The sequence below is a fragment of the Salmo salar genome, chromosome 20, assembly GCF_965601325.2.
Source record: "Salmo salar chromosome 20, fSalSal1, whole genome shotgun sequence".
Taxonomy (NCBI): Eukaryota; Metazoa; Chordata; class Actinopteri; order Salmoniformes; family Salmonidae; genus Salmo; species Salmo salar.
The window spans coordinates 6,329,032-6,353,160 of NC_138310.1; the positions used below are offsets into that span (position 1 = coordinate 6,329,032).

General features: G+C 42.1%; 1 protein-coding gene across 5 annotated transcripts in view; it reads left to right on the forward strand.

Moving 5' to 3' along the window:
- Window positions 1–24,129, forward strand: part of LOC106580184 (semaphorin-6A) — a 102,169-nt gene that overhangs the window by 26,451 nt on the left and 51,589 nt on the right. For all 5 annotated transcript variants that reach the window (XM_014160957.3, XM_014160956.3, XM_014160960.3 and 2 more), the window contains 2 exons: window positions 13,420–13,563; window positions 13,994–14,111. In XM_014160957.3, coding sequence (XP_014016432.1) covers window positions 13,464–13,563; window positions 13,994–14,111 — 218 coding nt within the window. In that variant the 5' untranslated portion in view covers window positions 13,420–13,463. The remainder of the gene's footprint in view (window positions 1–13,419; window positions 13,564–13,993; window positions 14,112–24,129) is intronic.

A 24,129-nucleotide genomic window follows, 5' to 3' on the forward strand; every position in this document is an offset into this window, starting at 1 on the left:
GTGCACTGCAGATAATACCGTATACAGCAACGGTATGAAGGTATGGAAATCTGGATACCGCCCAACCCAAATCTTCCCCCAGATTTAAGCTGCCTGTCAACCAGAAACATGTAAAATAAAAGGAGAGAGAGAGAGTGAGTGTGTGAGAGAGAGAGAGACATAGACAGACAGACAGACAGACAGACAGACAGACAGACAGACAGACAGACAGACAGACAGACAGACAGACAGACAGACAGACAGACAGACAGACAGACAGACAGACAGACAGACAGACAGACAGACAGACAGACAGACAGACAGAAACTATTCTGTCAGAGAGCCTTAGACAGAAACTATTCTGTCAGAGAGCCTTAGACAGAATAGCCTTGGTCGGTGCAGTTCACTGAGATTGTGCTCATCCTTGTGGATATTGCAGCTGCATGAACAAACCCAGGCCAGTGTGTTTATCTCAAGGCCCAGACAGGGAAGCCAGCATCCAGCCAGCGATGATGAATCACATTGACAGAGGGAATCAGGATGAAATGTTAATGGAAGTCTACTCGTGAACATAGCTCCCTATGGAATAAGATGAGGATGTATTCCACGGGGGAAACAATTTATGCAGAAATTGGAATTCATATTTTATTTGTTGGCTGTCGGTTTATGGCGTGGATTTATATTGGTTCATTATATGCAACAGCAAGCTGTGAAGTGTATTTTGTATATACATTGTCAAGGAAACAGCTATATGTTAACCTTATACAAAAATATGTGATATTTACAGCATTATTGACATGACACTATACACAGTATTTCCGTTGTCTGGCATCTTTCTTACAAATGAGCTGAATGCTGGTGTGATTACCTACACATGCCTCATCTCATTCATGCACCATTATGAACTGATACTGTGTTCCTGACATCTATTGAGGTAGTTTAACCACTGAGCTTTCCCCTATGTAGTGTACCTAAATGATTGATCAAACACTTGAGAAAAGTGCTCGGCCACAGTGTCTATCTTCTAAATAATGACTTTTTACGTATTCGTCTGGTATGCATAAGGGGATACTTTTTTAAGTTTCTCTCCCTCTTTTTCTCTCTCTGCGATATCAGAGTACAGTTTACAGAAGTTGGTTTAAGCTGCTCCATGCCTGGTGTTTATTTGCTGGCAGGCTGGGTTTCTGGCTGAAAGGAGCGGTAATCCTGGCATTAGGCAAACATCACAGAGTGAGGCTGACAGGTTCAGTCTCCTCCACGTCTCCAGACTTAGGGCTGGGAGCTGCAGGTAGAACGCTGACACTGATACTCCCCACATGCAGGAACGGTCTCTTTATCCAAGAAGGATCTCCATCCTTCATCTTCACTCACTTAGACTGGTGTGAACCCACAGCACAGAACTTCTCTCTCTCTTTCTCTCTCTCTTTCTCTCTCTCTCTTTCTCGCTTCACTTTTATCTTCCATAGTCTGGTCAGACAGGAACTCGTAAACGGGATGTCTTTAGATCTAGTGCGAGAAGGAGGTAATGGAGAAGGTTAAAAGGTCAACATGAAAGCAACAGGAAGTTGTTGAATTCGGAGGTGGAGCTTGTAGGTTTACAAGGAGGATACCAACAGTTAAAATACGTTTTTTTGGGAGGGGAAATAATACTTTTTTTCAGTGAACGTAACTGTGAATAGTGACATTGTTCCTGTAAAATGTCTCACATGAAGGCAATATGTTAAATGATACGACGATAATTTCTGTTATGGTGTTATGAGGATGTCATTGCCAATTACGCATAGTGATTGTAAACTACAACCAATTGTTTTTTCTGTCAGTTTACCAATCTTCCCCCCTGCATATTATTTCTTTACTGTTCCAGTTATGTACATGTTACTGCCTGCCTTGGGTGTTCCTTGAAAGCAAGGCTAAGACAACATGCCCTCCTCAGGCCCTCTAGGGAAATTTATGGCCATGATCTATTGCCCCGGTGACTGAATTAATGAAACATTTCCATTAGAAAAATGTAATGACAGAGCCGATATAAGAAGTTAGCAATCAAAAATGTCCTGTGACACAGCAAGGACAATTACTTATTGAAGAACCGTCAATCGTCCTTAGGTAACACCTATGATGGGAGGGAGATAAAGTGTATCGGTTCATCCCACCGGGCCATCCGTGTGATTGAGATGCTGCAATGGGAGCTTGTATACCCTGCAGTATTCACTGGCTCCAACTAGTATGGGGGTCTCACTCTGGTGGGCCGCTGCTGTTTATTTTATGTGATAAAACTGTTCAGCATAAGATTCACATTCTGGCCAGGGGCCATGGTCCGAGATGGGTTGCTGTAGTGTAACTTCAGTCAACAACATGTATTATTAGTGTTACACACTGTTACATTTATAATTAGCTGGTGTAGTTAGTAGTGGGATAAGCAGCCAAGCATGCAATTAGGCTATGTGCCCGTGGACTTGCACTTGCATTACATCAGTTTGTCTACAATCCTGTAGAATATCTGAAGGATGTTCTTGTTTTTGAAAATGTTCCTTTATCTGCTTTTCTCCTCTGACCTTTGTAGTGTAACATACAGTACATGTACGTTGGTGAAACTTCACGATCGGTTGCTCTTTATGGACTTTTCAATCAGTTAGAGGAAGCATACACCAGCATCAGTAATCTGCTTATTTCCCAAGAAAATACATGCCAAGCTGCTCCCAGTTCCTGTATTTGACTCAACAACATGATGCAGGGTATATCGCATTAGGAAAGAGTTCCTGTATTTGACTCAACAACATGATGCGGGGTATATCGCATTAGGAAAGAGTTCCTGTATTTGACTCAACAACATGATGCGGGGTATATCGCATTAGGAAAGAGTTCCTGTATTTGACTCAACAACATGATGCGGGGTATATCGCATTAGGAAAGAGTTCCTGTATTTGACTCAACAACATGATGCGGGGTATATCGCATTAGGAAAGAGTTCCTGTATTTGACTCAACAACATGATGCAGGGTATATCGCATTAGGAAAGAGTTCCTGTATTTGACTCAACAACATGATGCAGGGTATATCGCATTAGGAAAGAGTTCCTGTATTTGACTCAACAATATATCAACAAAGTATATTATCATATTGGGAATGACTGATATCATACAGCTTCAACAAGTGTTGACTGTAACAATGAAATGGTCTTAACCAATATGAACCAATAAGTTTAGCCCCATATATGTAAGCTTAAATGGTTTCACTGTACTGCTAATGGTACAGTACAATTGCATCTGCAAATGTTGACATTCAGTGAGCTCTGTGCCCTGATTGGCTTGGCTTGGGCCTAATCAGTCAAGGTTTAGTTCAGTAGTAGAGACACTGGTCTCTAAAGCACAATATCCAATTAGGTGGAGCAAGGCTAAGTCACAGAGCAGGTGAGGGGGTTTGTCTCGTCAGTGCTCTCTCCCCTCCCACCTTAGCAGTCTCTTCACGTCCTGACGTACCACTACAACAGGCTAGGCTGCACCATTCCAACGGTACACTCTTAGAAAAAAAGGTGCTTTGTAGAACCTAAAAAGGTTATTCGGCTATCCCCATAGGAAAACCCTTTGAGGAACCCTTATTGGTTCCAGGTAGAACCCTTTTGGGTTCCATGTAGACCCTGTTCTACATGGAACCCAAAAGGGTTCTACCTGAAACAAAAAATGGTTCTATCTTGAACCAAAAAGGCTTCTCCTATGGGGACAGCCAAAGAAACCTTTTGGAACCCTTTTTTCTAAAATTCCATTAGGTTCTGTTGTTTTCATTGCAAGGATTTGATGTCCAGTTGTCCAGAGTGACTTCTAGCTGCCATGCTATCTCATTTCCCCTGGCCTGCCTATTAGCTTGAGGAGATTAGCATCATACTTGTTCAGATCAGATGGCTCTGCTAGAGCAGCCAGCCATTTACCAAGTCTGTGGGAGTGCTCATGTAGAAAGGGAATAATCCAGGGTTGAGAATCCCAGACAAAAGTCAATATCACACCTATTATAAACACGAGGGAGTGAGCAAAATGTGTGTTCTCCGGTCTTCACACACACAGATGGATGCAACAACTGCTCGCTCACACATCCATCTTGAATACTGTAACAACCTGTTTGTTAGCAAGACAAGTGAATGGAACCATGTGAAAAACATGGCATTGAGCTTGTGGAAGTGTATTTGTGCAGATGTTTTTGTAAACATGGACATATGGTAGGGTTATGGTCGTTTGCTTGAATCACTCTGAAGGGGTTTCTCTCCCCTTGCAGGAGTTGTAAATGTTGATGGAGCTGTTTTCAGGTTGGAAACGTTGCACACCACACCAGTATATTTCCTCTCTAACTCTATTACTTCGTGGTCAAGGGCTGAGTGTGGATGGCATAACATCACACCTTTCCACTCCACAAATCTCTCATGCATTTATACCAGTCAAATTGATAAATGTGATCTCGCAACTGTATTGATGTGAAGACTTTTCTCATTTAGACTTTTGCCTCTGAGGGAAAAAGACCTGTGAATATATAATTCCCACTGAAAATGAATGTCATTGTTTTATTGTTTTCTCATTTATCTACTGCAAGAGCTCCCTCCAGAACTGACCCATCCCTCAGACTCTTCTCCGTACTCAAAGTCATTTTGGGATTCATACCTCGTAGAGTCAACACTTTCAATGAGACCCACAGCAGTGCTTATTTATTTTGCACTCAACCGCACAGCTTGTCTCAGTTACTCGATTGATTCCTTGTGCATGTTTACTCACATAAAGCAGCCGTTCTTGTGCATGTTTACTCGCATAAAGCAGCCGTTCATGTGTTGTGGGGTTGTATTCATTACACAAATTCTGTTGCAAAACGTTTTGCAACAGAAACCATTTACTCCAAATGGAAAATGTTTTGCAACGAAAACAACAATTTCTATTAGACATATTCAGGTAGGTCCTCCCCGTTATTTTTGTATCTGTTTGCTTCCGAATGATTCTTAAACGGTAAACGATTTATGTTGCATTACGTAATGAATACACCCCTGCTTGATATTGTGAGGTGATGTCGTAGCCCTAGTTTGTTCCCGGACCCTTTGTATTTTTTGGGGACATAGATTTGAGTGTGATGTGAAAAAAATCTGCTCTCAGTGCTCAAGTTTAGTCACAGGCACACAGCAGTTAGCATCAAATGGTTTGCCAGCAAATTGGAATTATTCAGTGTGACAATTCAGAGCCCTATCACATTTACACAGTGTGCTAGGCTGTCATTGTGGCATCTTTCTAGGTAATTTGACATTTAGCTTTTGTGATTTTTTTTGCCATTGTGCCCAGTATATTTTCACCCTGCCCTTCTGAGTGGTGCATTTGTTTGGTCAAACAGAATATCAGAGAGGGCTGATGATCTTGGTTGTGCCGACACATTTTGCTCACTCTCCAGATCCAGTTCCTTAAAAAGAAGGAATGGAAATACATGGGTAAACAGCATGATTACAAGAATGGAATACATCAGAGAAGAAGACAGAGCTCTATTAGAGGAGGTAGATAATTGTATCGAAAGGGAAAAGTCGTCTGATACCAAGCCACCTTATCTGTAATAATTTTCCCTTCTGCCAGCCGTCTCAGTATCAACCCGCTCCAGATTGATTAAATTGTGTGGCCTGTATCATCTTGCGTGATTGGCAGCACTGGGAAAGGTTCTGATATTTAAATGTGTAACCTCATTCTTTTTGGGGTCAATCTTCTAAGCACCAGTCGGGGGCCTTCATAAATGATTTTCCAGGCAAAGTGAAGAAGCAGCTTGCACCACAGACTGCTTTTTGCCGCTCAGCATCGGGAGATGAAGAGAGCAGGAGACATGAGAGTGGGTTATATGGCACATGGTATTTAATACTGTTTGCTGTGCAGTGCAGTGCTGAAGCTCCCTGGACTGTAGCTGACCCTGTGTTGTCAGTGACCGCCTTGGTTATGTTTACTTCGGCGACGCTCCTGTGGAAAACGCCAAGCCTGCCCTGTTCGGTTCAGTTCAAGACATCCACCTCAGGATGTGTTGAAAGGCCTCAGTGGTACAGTACTGTCAGATCAGGAAAAAATCCTAGCAGATCAGGAAAAAATGTCTAGCAAATCCAGTTTGCTAGAAATTCTCCTCATCTGTAATGTGCAGATCAGTGCTATTGGACTTGAAAGAGAGCCTACAAAGTGTTTATTCAGCCAAGGATCGCCTAATTGTTGATTTCGATCATCTTTAGAATGAATTTACCCTTGTTGGACAACAGTAAGCAGCAGTGCCAGTCATTATAATGTGTCTGATCAAAAGGTATACTGTATACTACAAACCAGGCTAATGAATGGCGGAATGAATTGTGCTGGAGGAAATGGCTGCAGTATTAAGGGCTCCTAACCAATTGTGCTATTTTGTGTGGGGTTTTTTCACGTTGTTTGTAACTTATTTTGTACATAATGTTTCTGTCACTGTCTCTTATGACCGAAAAGAGCTTCTGGATATCAGAACAGCGATTAATCACCTCAAACTGCACAAAAATGTTTTCTTTAACGAGGCGGACATGAAGGATTTACTCCAGATACCAGACCAGGCCCAAATCCCTGTCATTCACATGAAGAGAAGCTGCCGATACAGGGGACGCAGGTCCGGGTGCCTTGTGAGAATTTGTTGGCGAGTGGGTAACCCACCTCTTCCATCAGTCCTATTGACCAACCTGCAATCATTGGAGAATAAACTGGATGAGCTCCGTTCAAGACTATCCTACCAACGGGACATTCAAAACTGTAATATCTTATATTTCACCGAGTCGTGGCTGAACGACGACATGGATAATATGCAGTTGGCTGGTTTTTCCGTGCATCGGCAAGACAGAACAGCTGCCTCTGGTAAGACAAGGGGTGGCGATCTGTGTCTATTTGTCAATAATAGCTGGTGCGCGAAATCAAATATTAAGGAAGTCTCGAGATTTTTTTGCTCATCTTAGGTAGAGTAACTCATGATAAGCTGTAGACCACACTATTTACCAAGAGAGTTTTCATCTATATTTTTTGTAGCTGTCTATTTACCACCACAAACCGATGCTGGCACTAAGACCGCACTCAACCAGCTGTATAAAGCCATAAACAAACAATAAAATGCTCATCCAGAGGCGGCGCTCCTAGTGGCCGGGAACTTTAATGCAGGGAAACTTAAACATGTTTTACCTCATTTCTACCACCGTGTTTCATGTGCAACAAAAGGAAAAAAACTCTAGACCACCTTTACTCCACACACAGAGATGCGTACAAAGCTCTCCCTCGCCCTCCATTTGGCAAATCTGACCATAATTCTATCCTCCTGATTCCTGGTTACAAGGAAAAACTAACGGAGGAAGCACCAGTGACCCGCTCAATACGGAAGTGGTCAGATGACGCAGATGCTAAGCTGCAGGACTGTTTTGCTAGCAAAGACTGGAATATGTTCCGGGACTCATTCGACGGCATTGAGGAGTATAACACATCAGTCACCGGCTTCAAGAATGACGAAATTTGGCTTGTCACCTAAAACACTCACAAACATTTATAGATGCACAATTGGGAGCATCCTGTCAGACTGTATCACCGCCTGGTACGGCAATTGCACCGCCCACAACCGTAGGGCTCTCCAGAGGGCTCTCCGGGGGCAAACTACCTGCCCTCCAGGACACCTACAGCACTCGATGTCACAGGAAGGCCAAAAAGATAATCTAGGACAACAACCACCCGAGCCACTGCCTGTTCACCCCGCTACCAACCAGAAGGTGAGGTCAGCACAGGTGCATCAAAGCTGGGACTGAGAGACTAAAAAATAGCTTATATCTCAAGGCTATCAGACTGTTAGACAGCCATCACTAACACAGAGAGGCTGCTGCCTTCATACAGACTTTAAATTATTGGCCATTAACAAATGGATCACTAGTCACTTTATTAATGCCACTTTAATAATGATGTTTACATATCTTGCATTACACATCCCATATGTATATACTGTATTTTATACCATCTATTGCATTTTGCCTATGCTGCTCGGTCATTGCTCATCCATATATTTATATGTACATATTCTTATTCCATCCCTTTACTTAGATTTGTGTGTATTAGGTAGTTGTTGTGGAATTGTTAAATTACTTGTTAGATATTGCTGCACTGTCGGAACTACAAGCACAAGCATTTGGCTACACTCGCAATAACATCTGCTGACCATGTGTATGTAACCAAGAAAATTTGATTTGATTTAAGTGCATCGATGATGTTGTCCCCCAGTGACTGTACGTACATACCCCAACCAGAAACCATGGATTACAGGCAACATCAGCACTGAGCTAAAGGTTAGAGCTGAAGCTTATAAGAAATCCCATTATGCCCTCAGATTAACCATCAAACAGGCAAAACGTAAATACAGGACTAAGATTGACTCCTACTACACCCGCTTCGACACTCGTCGGATGTGGCAGGGCTTGCAAACTATTACAGACTACAAAAGGAAGCCCAGCCGCAAGCTGCCTAGTGACATGAGCCTACCAGACAAGCTAAATTACTTCTATGCACGCTTTGAGGCAAGCAACACTGAAGCATGCATTAGAGCACCAGCTGTTCCGGACGACTGTGTGATCACGTTCGCCGTAGCTGATGTGAGTAAGACCTATAAGCAGGTCAACATTCACAAGGCCGCAGGGCCAGACGGATTACCAGGACGTGTACTCCAAGCATGCGCTGACCAAATGGAAAGTATCTTCACTGACATTTTCAACCTGTCCCTGGCCGAGTCTGTAATACCTACATGTTTCAAGCAAACTACCATAGTCCCTGTGCCCAAAAACTCAAAGGTAACCTGCCTAAATGACTACCGACCCGTAACACTCACGTCTGTAGCCATGAAGTGCTTTGAAAGTCTGGTTATGGCTCACATCAACACCATCATCCCAGAAACCTTAGACCCACTTCAATTTGTATACCGCCCCAACAGATCCACAGATGACGCAATCTCAATCGCACTCCACAATGCCCTTTCCCACCTGGACAAAAGGAACACCTATGTGAGAATGCAGTTCATTGACTTCAGCTCAGCGTTCAACACCATAGTGCCCTCAAAGCTCATCACTAAGCTAAGGACCCTGGGACTAAACACCTCCCTCTGCAACTGGAGCCTGGACTTCCTGACAAGCCGCCCAAGGTGGTAAGGGCAGGCAACAACACATCTGCCATGCTTGCATGGCCAAGCACGACTCGAACACCATCATTAAGTTTTCCGACGACACAATGGTGGTAGACCTGATCACCAACAACGATGAGACAGCCTATAGGGAGGAGACCTGGAAGTGTGGTGCCAGGACAACCTTTCCCTCAACGTGCTATTTAAGTTTTTACTTTAGTTCATTTAGTAAATATTTGTCTTAACTCAATACCCCATAATGACAAAGCAAAAACAGGTTTGTATGAATACGTTTTTGCAAATGTATTACAAATAATAATGGAAATGTCACATTTACATAGGTATTCAGACCGGTTACGAAGTACTTTGAAGCACCTTTGGCAGCGATTACAGCATCGAGTCTTCTTGGGAATGACGCTACAAGCTTGGCACACATGTACTTAGCGGGTTTCTCCCATTCTTCTCCGCAGATCCTCTCAAGCTCTGTCAAGTTGGATGGGGAGCGTTGCTGCATAGCTATTTTCAGGTGCTGCCACCACCATGTTTCACCGTAGGGATGGTGCCAGGTTTCCTCCAGACGTGACGCTTGGCATTCAGGCCACAGAGTTCAATCTTGGTTTCATCAGACCAGAGAATCTTGTTTCTTGAGAGTCTTTAGGTGCCTTTTGGCAAACTCCAAGCCTACTGTCATGTGCATTTTACTGAGGATCGGCTTCCGTCTGGCCACGACAATAAAGACCTGATTGATGGAGTGCTGTAGAGATGGTTGTCCTTCTGGAAGTCTCTCCCATCTCCACAGAGGAAATCTCTGTCAGAGTGACCATTGGATTCTTGGTCACCTCCCCGAAGGCTCTTCTCCCCCGATTGCTCAGTTTGGCCAGGTCGCCAGCTCTAGGAAGTGTCTTGGTGGTTCCAAACTTCTTTCATTTAAGAATAATGGAGGCCACTGTGTTCTTGGGGACCTTCAATGCTGCAGACATTTTGGTACCCTTCCACAGATCTGTGCCTCGACACAATCCTGTGTCGGAGCTCTACGGACAATTCATTCGAACTCATGGCTTGGTTTTTGCTCTGACATGCACTGTCAACTGTTGGACCTTATATAGACAGGTTTGTGCCTTTCCAAATCATGTCCAAACAATTGAATTTAGCACAGGTGGACTCCAATCAAGTTGTAGAAACATCTCAAGGATGATCAATGGAGACAGGTTGCACTTGAGCTCAATGCCAATTCTCATAGCATAGAGTCTGAATACTTATTTATTTAAATTAGGTATTTCTGTTGTCGTTTTTTTATACATTGGCAAAAATGTCTAAAAACCTGTTTTCGCTTTGTCATTATGGGGTATTGTGTGTAGATTGCTGTGGAATTGTTTTTATTAATCCATTTCAGAATAAGGCTGTAACGTAACAAAATGTGGACAAAGTCAAGGGGTCTGAATACTTTCCGAAGGCACTGTAGGGTTACAGTAGGGTGTATAGTAGGGTGCCAAATTATTATTCTGTTTATTATGCTCTACTAATCAAGCATTGATTGACTGAATAAGCAGCAGTTTGGGGAAATTGGCTGATCATTAACTTCTACTGCTTTTGCATCCACCCTGAGGTCTCCCTCCATAGGATATAGGAACACAACACTTTATTTGCCCCATCATCAGATAATGGATGCCATCAGTGGATCCTTCTCACCCTGGGTGGAGCTGTTCAGTCCAGAAGCCTCTCTCTCTCTTCACTACTTTACTCAGTGCTGGGTGTTGTTAGTGTGGTATATTCCTGTGTTCACACCCCTGTGTACAGTCCATGTCTGGTCTTGCCAGGCTGATGTCAGGGCTATTCCCACACTGCGAGAGCTGCAGAGGCTGGTGTAAGTGACCTAACTGTCCGTCAGTCACCCCTGAACTGTTTATCTGTTGGACTCTCATTGGGGCTTCAACCACTACCACTGCTGCACATCTGCAGGTATTTCATTAAATCCCAGCCTCCTCCTTGCCCATTAGACAACTCAATGGGTAGTGTAGGGTATGCTGAATATGAATGAGTAGGTGTTTAATGATAGACATGCCACACCTCAGGACGCTGAACAAGATAAACATGCGCAGGAGTTATGCTGTATTTTCATGGTGCCCTCTCGTGAATGTTGTAGATGAAATACATGCCTGTTATTGTGTATGGTCGCCGCATGTCCCTAGCTAACGTGTTGATGCAACAGCAAAGATAATATTGTTAGGCTGGTAATATGTTTATGGAGGAATTTAAGGGTGTTTGGGACTATGGGTCTAAACCTGGATTGGCTGTGTTTTACTCACAGTGGAGCGGTAGTCATTCCTAGCTATGGCTAGAGCATGGCGCAATTTCTTCACTCTGAGAGGGTTCTCTTGTTGTTTAGTATCTGCTGCTGGCTCTCTGCCAGTATTGGTCTTGATTAGCCCGCCATTATGTTCCACAAAAACAAGAGACACTTTATAATTTAAAGTGTGTGTATAGGGTGTAAGCTTTCAGAATGTTCACGTGTATTAGTACTAACAGTAAGAAAAATACAGGACACCTCTGTGCTTGGTTTGTGGTCGTTTTCAGCAGGGATTTTGAGGGATTCTATACTTCAACCCCCCATTTGGTTCGGAGGCAAAATAATAATTCACTCTGAAAGTTTGCACGTGTAATCATTCATCTCAGTCAGTAGTCAGAGGCGGAGAGATGTCGTCAAAAGAGCATTTGACACCAGGACTGAACAGACTGAAACAATTTAGTTGCCACAGTGACTGCAATTCAGCAAAGACCACATTCCCCTGGGTTTAGTCGTGTGTGTCGGAAGGTAATGAAAGGGCTTTGAAGAGCACGCTGTAGTTAAATAATTTTGTGCTCAATTTATTTTCGCTATTATATGATGCCCTGTTGGATGGTTTTGATATGATGAAGAGATTGGTTGTGAATTGAGCTCTGTCCTGTGAGATGATTTATGATGACTAAGATTAACTATCAAACATTCATTTGTCAGAAAGAACTGTCTGCAGTTAGGAAGCACAACAATGCCGCATTGTGCCCTGCAGTGTCTAAATTAGAAATGATAAAGCTGTTTTCTGGAACATCATAATCGATTCAGCTCCCATGTATCATTTCATGGTATATTATTCAGTTAGCAATTCTGTGTTACTTTTGTGTTTGTTGGCTCTGTCGACTCCATTTGTCATTTACAATAGACAGTTCCATAGGAACACTGGCATGTCTCCTGCCCCATCCTGCTCATCAATCAATTATTGCTCGACTTCCTGGTTAAGGTTCATGAAACAAAACAGCCCCCATAGTGGTTTATGTGCAGAATCTCATATTGGTTTGAAAAAAGAAAATGCACAGGGCTAACAGAGATTCCAAGGGCTTATACCCAGGCCTGTCTATTGTTGTGCCAGCATGTCTATAAAGTAGGTGAGGTGAGGGAAAAAATAGCCTTAGCGAGAAGGAAATTCAACGACCAAGGTCGTTCCCTTGGTTTTATTTGTATTCTCCTCACTGTTAAAGTGAATCTTCCAGTGAATAATGTTTTCACTCTCTTTCTGAATGAGATTCACAGTAGCTTGGAGAGAACCCATCCTTCCCCTCTCTCGCTCTCTCTCTCTCTTTCTATTTTCCTCTTTTTCTCCTCCAACAAACAATACAGAGCCAGTGAACAAATGTGCTGGGGATAAACAACTTTTATCATACAACCCCCCCAAAAAACATCTACCGTTTGGCTCAGGATAAAAGGTCTCTGAATTAAATGCTTATATTTGATTAGATTAAGGCTGCAGTAATTGTCAGGGAGGATTTATTGAGATAATTTGTTGCCACAACACACAAGAAACACCAGCATGGTCACGGGCTGTTGTAAATACAGTTAGCAATCAGGGGCCAACTCTTAGTAATAATTATGTACAAAAAAATGGTGCTGCCCTATTAAGTCTGCCCAGACACCAGGATCCAATCATAGAAGCGCTACAATTAATTCAGCATATTGGCCAGGATGCAGTCCAGTCGAACTACCACTCCTGATGCTGCTCAGTTAATCACAACAGGTCTACTTCATTAAGACCCGGCCTGCCATCGTTCTATGAATAATATTGCCCTGCTAATCCAATTGTTGTTTGATTGCTTGCAATGCAGCTCTCTTGATATATATATATATATATATATATATATATATATATATATATATATATATATATATATATCTGACAGATTGCATCGCTATGAAAAACAGAAACAGCTAATTCAGATGCTGTATTTGTTCCATAATCTTTTTTCTTCTCTGTCTTCTCTTTGCAGGCTAAAGTTAAGAACTTATCGAGGAAGGAACCAGCAGTGCTACAATGAGGTCTGAGGCCTTGTTGCTGTATTTCACACTACTGAAGATTGCCAGGGCTGGCTTCCCGGAAGACTCTGAGCCAATCAGTATTTCACATGGCAACTGTGAGTACCCCGAGCTGTTTCCAACTCCCCCCAAACACCCTGCTATCCAACCCCGCCCCCCCCCCCCCCCCCTTCACTCTGAGTGCTTTTGGAAGGTAGAATGTAGTTTGGTGCCCAGGGTATAAAAAAAAATAGGAGTTAAAGCAGAATTTGAAACGGAGCCCACCCTACATCAAAGGATAATCCTGTATTTTCCTGTTGGGGCTTTCATGTAGTGTGTGATAGTGTAAATACCATATGAGGCTAAGATAGGTTTATTGCGCTTTCTCTCTGTTTGGGAAGTCTCTATATTCCTCCCAGCCATGCATCCTCCAGCAACCTCAGAAAGATCTTTCTTTCTATCAGGATTTAAAAAAAACATATTGCCTGTGTGTGTGGGGAGGGGGGGATTGATTCTGATATTTATTGTTTTTGTTCCCCCTCCTCACAGATACAAAGCAGTATCCGGCTTTCGTTGGTCACAAACCTGGAAGAAACAATACACAACGGCACAAACTGGATATCCAGCTCATCATAATAATGAACCGAACGTTGTATATCGCTGCCAGGTCAGTTCCTGACATTTTTCTCGCAGGCCACTAGCTCTCATATCAGTTCCAGTTTTTGATATTCCCCACAAAGTCATATCAGATGAGATTTCAATGAATTGTGAATATGTGATGCTATTTTAATCCAATAATGTGAGGCCGTTCCTTGTGTAATGTCAGGTAATTTCATTGTACTGTATGTGAATGTTATTTTGATTTCATTATTGAAATGTATTTGGGGGGGGGGGGGGGGGGGGTGAAGTAACATATTAATAATAATAATAATTTTGTACATCCCATTTCTGTTTAAGTGTATACGCACACAAAGAAATGGTATAAAATATAAAACCAAAACAAGATATGCCAGTTCAATTCAGTTAAAATCAACTAGATTCAAATCCATTGAATACAATTCCATTGATTTAATGTAAATGTGTGTGTCGAAGAGACTTAAAAAAAGACACTGACTTAGCCAGACTGGTATCTTGCGGCAGACAGAGGTGCACAGCGGATAAACTATATTCTCTTTTAAGTATGATACTGTTTGTGGCTATTTCTCTTTGTATTAATCTTATTATTATAGTCTATCAGTCTTGCTGTAAAAGTTCTTCCAAGCACCTCAAAGAACTTTCTTGCAACCTTGTGGCCCCACTGAACACAGGCTATAAATAAAGGGTCTAGGTTGAAAATGAGGTTGTCTGACAGACATGCCAGAGTCTGCATCAATAGTTTTCTCCATGGGGAAGGATATTGATTTCATTTCATTGTGTATCATTCTTTTTCTGAAACTCAAATGTACTAGCTTGCTTGGACAGTGAAAAAAATAAAATAATAGACCTTACATGTTGCAATGTGAACAAAGCCACAGCATTTTCCAATGCATTGGAGGATACAGATGATACGGATCTGTGTCTTTTTTTGTATTGGCCTAATTACATAGTCGATTGATTGGATGCTTTTGAAAGCAACAATGGGTTGCTTTGTTTTCTGAAAGCGCGACAAAATAAGGGGCCATTGAAGCCTGGTTCCTAAGTAGCAGGACTGTTTAACACATCTGTGGTTCATTAAGGAGGTGTTGGGCGCTTTGGAGTCCTAGCCTTTGGTCTGACTGCTGCCTCCCACCTGCTCTATACCAGGCCTGGGAGAAATGAGAAAGGGAGGGTTTTATTATTGGGGGTGGTGTGAGGACAACAAGGTGTGTCTCTCACTAGCATATTTAAAGGAGACAGGAATTCCGACGGACACATGGCGAGGGGGGAATGTGACACAGGGATTGTTGGAATTGCTGTCGTTGAGAAGAGTAGATTGATTTTAACTGGGAGAATTTTTTGAATCGATAGAATTATGTCACCAAAGCAAAGTGGACATCGAGATTGCTGAGCGCAAACAAATATTAACAACTAGATGACCAACAGTATAAAGCACATAGTTGGATGGTCATTGCAAAAACAGAATTCAGAGTAAGTCAACAGGCCAACCGTACAAACAATACAATGAAAACTTTGTCTAATCAGATCTCAGCAGAGGCCCATAAATTGCCTTTACACAGGCAGCCCAATTCGGATTATTTTTCCACTAATTGTTACTCACCACCTGGATTCGGTCTTATGTAGCAACATTTTTGTATTTTTTATTTTTTACATTAGATAAATGTAGAAACTCAGAGCTACAAAATGTACTAAACAGTGAGTAGTGTAGTAAAGATTAAGATGAAAAGTGGCAGTAGCCTTCAATAATGAAAAATTCCTGAAAAAATATATTAGATGACGCTTACCCAGACACACTTGTCTAAATTTATATGAAAGAAATGCTTTAACTTCTTTCGGATTATTGGGACGCAAGCGTCCCACCTCGACAACATCCGGTGAAATTGCAGAGCGCGAAATTCAAAAAACAAAAGTAGTAATATTAAACATTCATATAAATACAAGTGTTATAGACCATTCTTTAGCTTAGAATCTTGGTAATTGAACCGCTTTGTCCGATTTACAATAGGCTTTACGGCGAAAGCATAGCATTTGATCGTCTGAGGACAGCGCCTCACCCACTTCCTGAATTAACATGAATTCATAACCTGCACAGGTGTCACAAAACTCACAAATAGAGATAAAATAAATCACTTACCTTTGAAGATCTTCATCTTTTTGCAATCCAAAGGGTCCCAGTTACAATGAATGGTCATTTTGTTCGATAAAGTCCTTCTTTATTTCCCCAAAAAGTCAATTTAGTTGGCGCGCTTCATTCAATAATCCACCGGTTTCCCCTCGTTCAAAATGCATGCAAAATTAATCCCAAACGTTACCAATATACTTCCTCCAAACAAGTCAAACAACATTCCTAATCAATCCTCAGGTACCCTAATATGTAAATAAACTATACAATTTAAGACGGAAAATAGTATGTTCATTCCCGGAGATAAATAACCAAGTGCGCGCCCTCACCGGAGCGCGCCACAAACATTTTCCAACCAATCAGAGGCATAACTAAAGTCAGAAATAGCGATAAAGATCTTCATCTTTGCAATCCAAAGGGTCCCAGTTACACAATGAATGGTCGTTTTGTTCGATAAATTCCTTCTTTATATCCCAAAAATTTCCATTTATTTGGCGCGTTTGATTCAGAAATACACCTGTTCAAACTCACCCAACATGCCTACAGACTCACCCAACAAGGAATCTAAAAAGTTACCTGTAAACTTCGTCCAAACAATTCAAACAACGTTTCTAATCCAACCTCAGCTACCCTAATATGTAAATAATTCATACAATTTAAGACTAAATAAACTGTGTTCAATACCGGAGAAAAAGAACGAGGAGCACGTGCCAAAAGACTAGAGTCCTTCTGAGGGATACTTCGAAACAATACGAATACTTCTTCATTTTTCAAAAAACAAGCATGAAACAATTTCTAAAGACTATTGACATCTAGTGGAAGCCATGGGAACTGCAATCTGGGTCCTAATTATTAGACTTTTCCATAGAAAAGCATTGAAAAGTCCAATGACCTCAAAAAATACATTCCTAGATGGATTGTCCTCGGGGTTTCGCCTGCCAAATCAGTTCTGTTATATGGAGTAAAAAGTACTGAATTTTCTTTACGAATGTAGTGAAGTGAAAGTTGCCAAGGTCTTCCCTGTGACTCAGTTGGTAGAGCATGGTGTTTGCAACGCCAGCATGGTGTGTGCAACGCCAGGGTTGTGGGTTTGATTCCCATGGGGGGCCAGTACAAAAACAAAAAAGCATGAAATGAAATGTATGTATTCACTACTGTAAGTCACTCTGGATAAGAGTGTCTGCTAAATGACTAAAATGTAAAAAATGTAAATTAATAGTAAAGGAATGTACAGATACCACAAAATAATACCACAAAATAGTAGTACATTAAAGTATTTACTTAAGTGCCTTCATACCAGTACATTAGCATACTTTATATACTGTTACACATGCACTTATCACATAGTATTCCATGCAAATTGAATTGAAACCTGAGTGAGGTGCACATGTACATTACATAAACAGACGCATGTGCCATATATTTATGTGGTGGACACTTGATACGATCACATGATATTGATGTGGTATGTCACAAAATCATGTTACGAACACACATATCAATATTCATTTTATATATCAATATTTTGCTAAGTCTGGCTATGTGGATTGTCTCTACCGAAGGTGTAAACGGTACAGCCAAATGGTTACTTGCATAGTAGCAATATCAGAAATAGATAGTGTCAACACAAGTACAATATACAGTATGTACAAGAACAATATCAATAACGATATCAGTGATAGACGAGGTAGTTAAATGCATACAATCAGGGATAAAGTGACTGAGAAGCAGGATAAACAAAAAATAGTAGCAGCAGTGTATGGCGTGTGTGTTAGGAGAGTGTCATGTGAATAGAGGCACTGCAGATAGTGCTGATGACTGGTCCGTCCAAACCACACATGAAGGGAATCTATATTCGGAGAGCCTGTTTCTGTCCTGCCCTTGACTTTGGTGCAGGGCATGTGATGTCCATAGCCTCTTCGTCACAAAACTCCCTGATCTTCTCAAAAGGACAGTTTGTCTAGCTGCATCCAGGTGGTGATTTTACAGGAAGACCATCTATTTTTTTCACCTTTATTTAAGTGTGGCAAGTCAGTTAAGAACACATTCTTATTTTCAATGACAGCCTAGGAACAGTGGGTTAACTGCCTTGTTCATGGGCAGAACGACAGATTTGTACCTTGTCAGCTCAAGGACTCAAACTTGCAACCTTTCAGTTACAAGTCCACCACTCTAACCACTAGGCTACGCTGCCGCCCTTCCTGTGGGAGGAAGGATGTCAGCATTATATCACTACACACAGTTCACACAGGTAATGTTAGCTACTGTAGCTAGCCAGACATCTAACGTCAGCTGGCCCGCTAACAGCAAGCTTTAACTAGCAATACAAACCGATTGTCATTGCTAGCTAAAGTTAACCAATAGGTTCAATGTTAGCTAGCAAATATTAGGCTAAAACTAGCGATGCAAAATGGCATTCTGAGAATACATCACTAAATTTACACACACCTCATACACATAAGTTAATGTTAGCTAGCAAGCCAGCCACCTAACCTCAGCTAACATTAGCTAGCTAACAGCAAGTTTTAACTTGGGATCTTTCGTTTAGACAAGTTACGTTAACGTTAGCTAGCTAAAAAATTAACTATAATCCCAATCCATAGAGTAACGTTACTAGCAATACAAACCGATTGTCATAGCAAGCTAAAGTTAAACAAATAACGTTAGGTTTAATGTTAGTTAGCAAGCCAGCCATCGAACTCCAGCTGGCTAGCTAACAGCAAGCTTTAGCTTGCAATGAAAACAACTTTCTGACAAAATTAGAAACGTATAACGTTAATATCTGAATCTGTAACTAGATTCTTACCGGTATACGTGGATGAAAGCTTCACAGCAGACTGCAACCCCTTTTATAAGACATCCTGTGTTGTTTCTGTTTAGTTTGCACAGCTTGTTTGGCCCTTTGTGTTGCACTGATTTCAAAAATGTGTTATTTTCAGTGTGAGAGAGTCAGCATTCGTCGTCCAGAAAGTAGTCCATCAAAACTTTTTCCCACTGACCTTTGTCGATAGTGCCTGATAAATTCAGTGCAGCAATGCTATTGAGAGCAGTAGAAGCATATTTGCAGTTCTCCATGGCTAACGTTATATCTTTCAAAAATACTATTACGAGCAGCTCATTTTATAGTCACAAGATGCAACACCACAGACCAATCCAAACTCATCTCTCGGCATGTCGAGCACACTCATTATTTCAGCCAATCATGGCTAGCGGGAAGGTTGCTGACTTTCTCTGTGGCTAAACCAACTAGGCTCGTAATTTAAAAATTGTATTCGTATTTACAGATGACATACAAGTTTGATATTAATTAAGGCACATGAAAGTTCACATGTTCGAGAATGCATTTCTGCCCCCCCAAAAAACGCATAAAAAAAACTACATTCAAAAGGCTCTCATGTGAAGTCGTGACTTGAGACATATGCCTAGTTTCCTGAATCGGGTCACAATTGGTCTTTTGACCAATCAGATCAGCTCTTTTGCCAGAATTGGGCTGCCGGTGTATAGTCATAACCCAGTGAAATGTGTCTGTTGTGGACCAGTGTTGAGGGCCAGGTGTTGAGGGTCCAGTGTTATGGCCATTATGCCATGCCTGAAGACCAAACATCTCAGTGTGCAGCCTGCAGATGGTCAGTGGAAACCGTGTCCAAAACCCAACTCTGTTTCAGGCCATTTTGTGAATGGTATACATCCTTTTGGTTCTTGTTTTACGCTAGCAATAACACCACAAGCTCTTTTAGCAGCAGGACATGCAAACATATCCACCGCCAAAATTGTAATCTGGAGAAAAAAACGTAATCTTTGGCAATGCTGGAGCTCCAGCATATGCTGTAATTGACATTATTTGGTATTTTTGGGAGTAGTTTTAAACAGTAATCTTGATTAGGTCATTCTCTTTAGTAATTTGTGGCTTGTAATATGTTAATTCTTCCATAATTATGCATTCAGTTTATGTCTGTTGTAGATTGGTTTAATATTCTGTATAATTTTCTCAATTCCTTTTTATTAAAGACATAATCCACATGCCAGGATATTACACGTTTGACTAGCTGTTAGTCTAATATCTTAGTGGGAAGAAAACCAAATATTTTACTTTTAAGTAATATCTTTTTAGTCTATTTTATTTTTTATTTATTTAACCTTTATTTAACTAGGCAAGTCAGTTAAGAACAATTTGTGTCATAGGCCTATCTAGTAATTCTCATGGTGATGAACAATGACATTATGAGATAGCTGTAATATTTGTCTGCTTTAATTGACCATATTTCTAAGCTAAAGTATGCATACATCAATGTTGTCATGAATTCTAATAAATTCTCGTGGGAATTAATGTCACCACCCAGTGAGCACAAGATGTTGAAAATACATATTTTCACGTCTTTTCAACCAAAAAGATTTATGTTCAGGGCAGTCTGGCTCCTTCTGTGCACTGCCCATACTCAGCCTGGCATGGGTTGTCATAGGCATACTCCCTGCTGTATGTTGAGTGTGTTCTTGTGGTGCTGCTGTGTGGGCGTGTGTTTGCTAGCCCTGTCCAGGGCCGACTCTGTGATCAGAGGAAGAGCAGACACTGAGGCTTAGCCCGGACTTAAGCTCTGTCCTGGTGTCTGCCCGCAGAGACGATCAACCGACCACTGCTAGCCTGCCAATAGCAGCCAGCAGGTACCCCAAGACCCAGGTCATGCCGCATGCTGGGCATAGTCACCATTCCCTGCCCTCAACTCCCACTAACCATGGCAACGGCACCCACCCTCTGTTTACGCCCCTCAATAAGGGTGGGAATGGGAAAGTCTGCCTGTGTGCATGTGAAAGCATATCCCCGGTCCTCCTGAAAACCCTAGGTCTCTTTGGGCTGCCCCACTGGAGGCGCATGGGTCTCAATTACTCTAGTCACCATCAAATCCTGTTAAAGCCCGTTAATGACGCGGATTACACTTCCTCTGCCTCAGAACCAGGCCGTAATTTTTTCCACTGCAGTGTTCTGCCTGTACAAAATGTAAATAAGACTCGGCCAAAAGGACAGCCAGAAAATACTCAATGAGGCTCCTCTTTAAGCCACTCCTGAGTGTAATGGTGCCCATTTTGCCTCTCTACCCTCCCATACACTTGTGTTGGGATGTGAGTGAAACAATGTACAATGCCCCCCTACCACACATGATCTAGTTATGAAGAGGGTGGAATATGGGGAGGAGGGGTGGGGGGGTTCCATTTGGAGGCGATAGGTGTGGGATGCATACTAATCAGGGCCCCCTTTCTGCCATCCGAGCGCGAGATTGTTTCACAAAGGGTCACCAGATGGAACGCACTGGCCTGCAGTTCCCCCAGAAGAAATGGGGTGTTATGAAAACGACATTCCCTAGCACAAAGCCCCTCTGTTCTCATGGTTCGATGTCCAAGTCCTCCTCTTTCCCCCTAGACCCACCAAAGCGTTACTTTCAACTTTCAATGTTTGGAGCCGTGTGGATATTTACATACCTTCCATCCAACTAACATTCTTACGCACCTATTTTCGGGAAGTACAGAGCCCACTCCGCAGTAATTAATTTCACATAAAAAACGGGTTGTGCAAGCCCTGAATGCTGATTGGCTGAAAGCCGTGGTACTGTATATCAGACCGTATAACATGGGTATGACAAACAATGGCTATTTACTGGTCTAATTACATTGGTAACCAGTTCATAATAGCAATAAGGCACCTCGGGGGTTTGTGGTATATGGCCAATGTACTACGGCTAATATACTGTACCATGGAAATTTACAAGATGTATTTTAGAAGTTACACTACCACATAGAGCGCAGTGGAGATGAGAGGCGATCTGACCTGCTGTATATTTAAGACCTCGACCATATCTTTTAGTGGAGGAATGGAGGCCAGCAGGAAATGAATGGGGACTTGATCTGACATGAGCCCAGGTGCAGACAGTGTTTGACTGCTGGTGTTGACACAGAGACAGCTCCAGCATTGTCCTGCCAGGATGTTTGCATGACGCATGGCTTGGCTCTGTCTTATCTCTGCTGGAGCTCTGCTCTGATTCGACTGCTGGAATCACTAGGCTCTGAAACACTGGCCACATCAACAGGAGGGAGCAAATGATTGGAAATATGGACTTTTTGGAACAATGTCTCCAATTTGGATCAATTAGGCAAAGCATGTGGTGGAGAGAGAATCCAGAGAATCTTAATGAAGAACATTTTGAGGAGGATGTCTGTGGCCCGAGCTTGAATCAAATTTTTGTTGCAGCTGTGCAGTGCAATTAATTGCCAGTGCAGATAAGAGTGAACTTTCTCCCAGAAAGAAGATACTTTTGTATATATAGTGTATGTGGACACCCCTTCAAATTAGTGGATTTGTCTTTCTGCAACACCTGTTACGGACAGGTGTATAAAATCGAGCACACAGCCATGCAATTTCCATAGACAAACATTGGCAGTAGAATGGCCTTAATGAAGAGCTCAGTGACTTTCTAGTGGCACCGTCATAGGATGCCACCTTTCCAACAAGTCGGCTTGTCAAATTTCTGCCCTGCTAGAGCTGCCCCGGTCAACTGTAAGTTGTCTAGGAGCAACAATGGCTCAGCCGCGGTGGTAAGCTACACAAGCTCACAGAACGGGGTCGCCGAGTGCTGAAGCACGTAGCGCGTAAAAATCATCTGTCCTCGGTTGTAACACTCACTACCGAGTTCCAAACTGCCCCTGTAAGCAACGTCAGCACAAGAACTGTTCATCGGGAGCTTTATGTAATGGGTTTCCATGGCCGAGCAGCTGCACACAAGCCTAAGATCACTGTGCGCAATGCCAAGCGTTGGCTGGAGTAGTGTAAAGCTCGCCGCCATTGGTCTATGTAGCAGTGGAAATGTGTTCTCTGGAGTGATGAATCACGTTTCACAATTTGGCATTCCGATGAACGAGAACGCTACCTGCCCCGAATGCATAGTGCCAACTGAAAAGTTTGGTGGGGGAGGAATAATGGTCTCAGGCTGTTTTTCATGGTTTGGGCTAGGCCCCTTAGTTCCAGTGAAGGGAAATCTTAACGCTACATCATGCAATGAAATTCTAGACAATTCTGTGCTTCCTACTTTGTGACAACATTCATGACAACGCCCTTGTGCACAAAGCGAGGTCGATGCAGAAGAACTTGACTGGCCTGCACAGATTTCTGACCTAAACCCCATTGAACACCTTTGGGATGAATTGGAACGCCAACTGTAAGCCAGGCCTAATCAGCCCAACATCAGTGCCTGACCTCACTAATGTCCTTGTGGCTGAATGGAAACAAGTCCCTGCAGCAATGTTCCAACATCTAGTGGAAAGCCTTCCCAGAAGAGTGGAGGCTGTTTTGGCAGCAAAGGGGGTACCATCTCCATATTAATTCCCATGATTTTGGAATGAGATGTTCAACGAGCAGGTGTCCACATACTTTTGGTAATGTAGTGTAGTTTCATTGCAACTGTCTCAGCCCAGAGAGAGAGAGAGAGGGTGGAGCTTCTCCAAATGCTACGCTCTCAAGATTAACTATTCAATTTACGACGTAGCGCTGATAACATAACTTAGGTTTTATCCTCTTGGACAGGTATTCCCAAACTGGGGTTAGGTTTAGGGTTAGGCTGATTCCCATTTTTTTTTTTATATATATTTAAAAATATATATATTTTTGTTAAAAAAAATTGCTTCACATTTTCAAACAGTCCATTTATATTTTTCAACGGTGCTATACATTTGGGTGAGTTTTTTTTCTTGCTTGAGTAGCCTCCTTTCACTGCCAAAAATTAAATTAAACCATCTAGTGTTCAACAAATTAACAACACAATGTCAAATACAGGTAGCCTAGTCAAATAATTAACATCCAATCACATTAACCGAGTTTCTCACACGACTGGCCTATCTGGGTGATGTTTTTTCTCACCTGAATGATCTGAGTTTACGATTACAG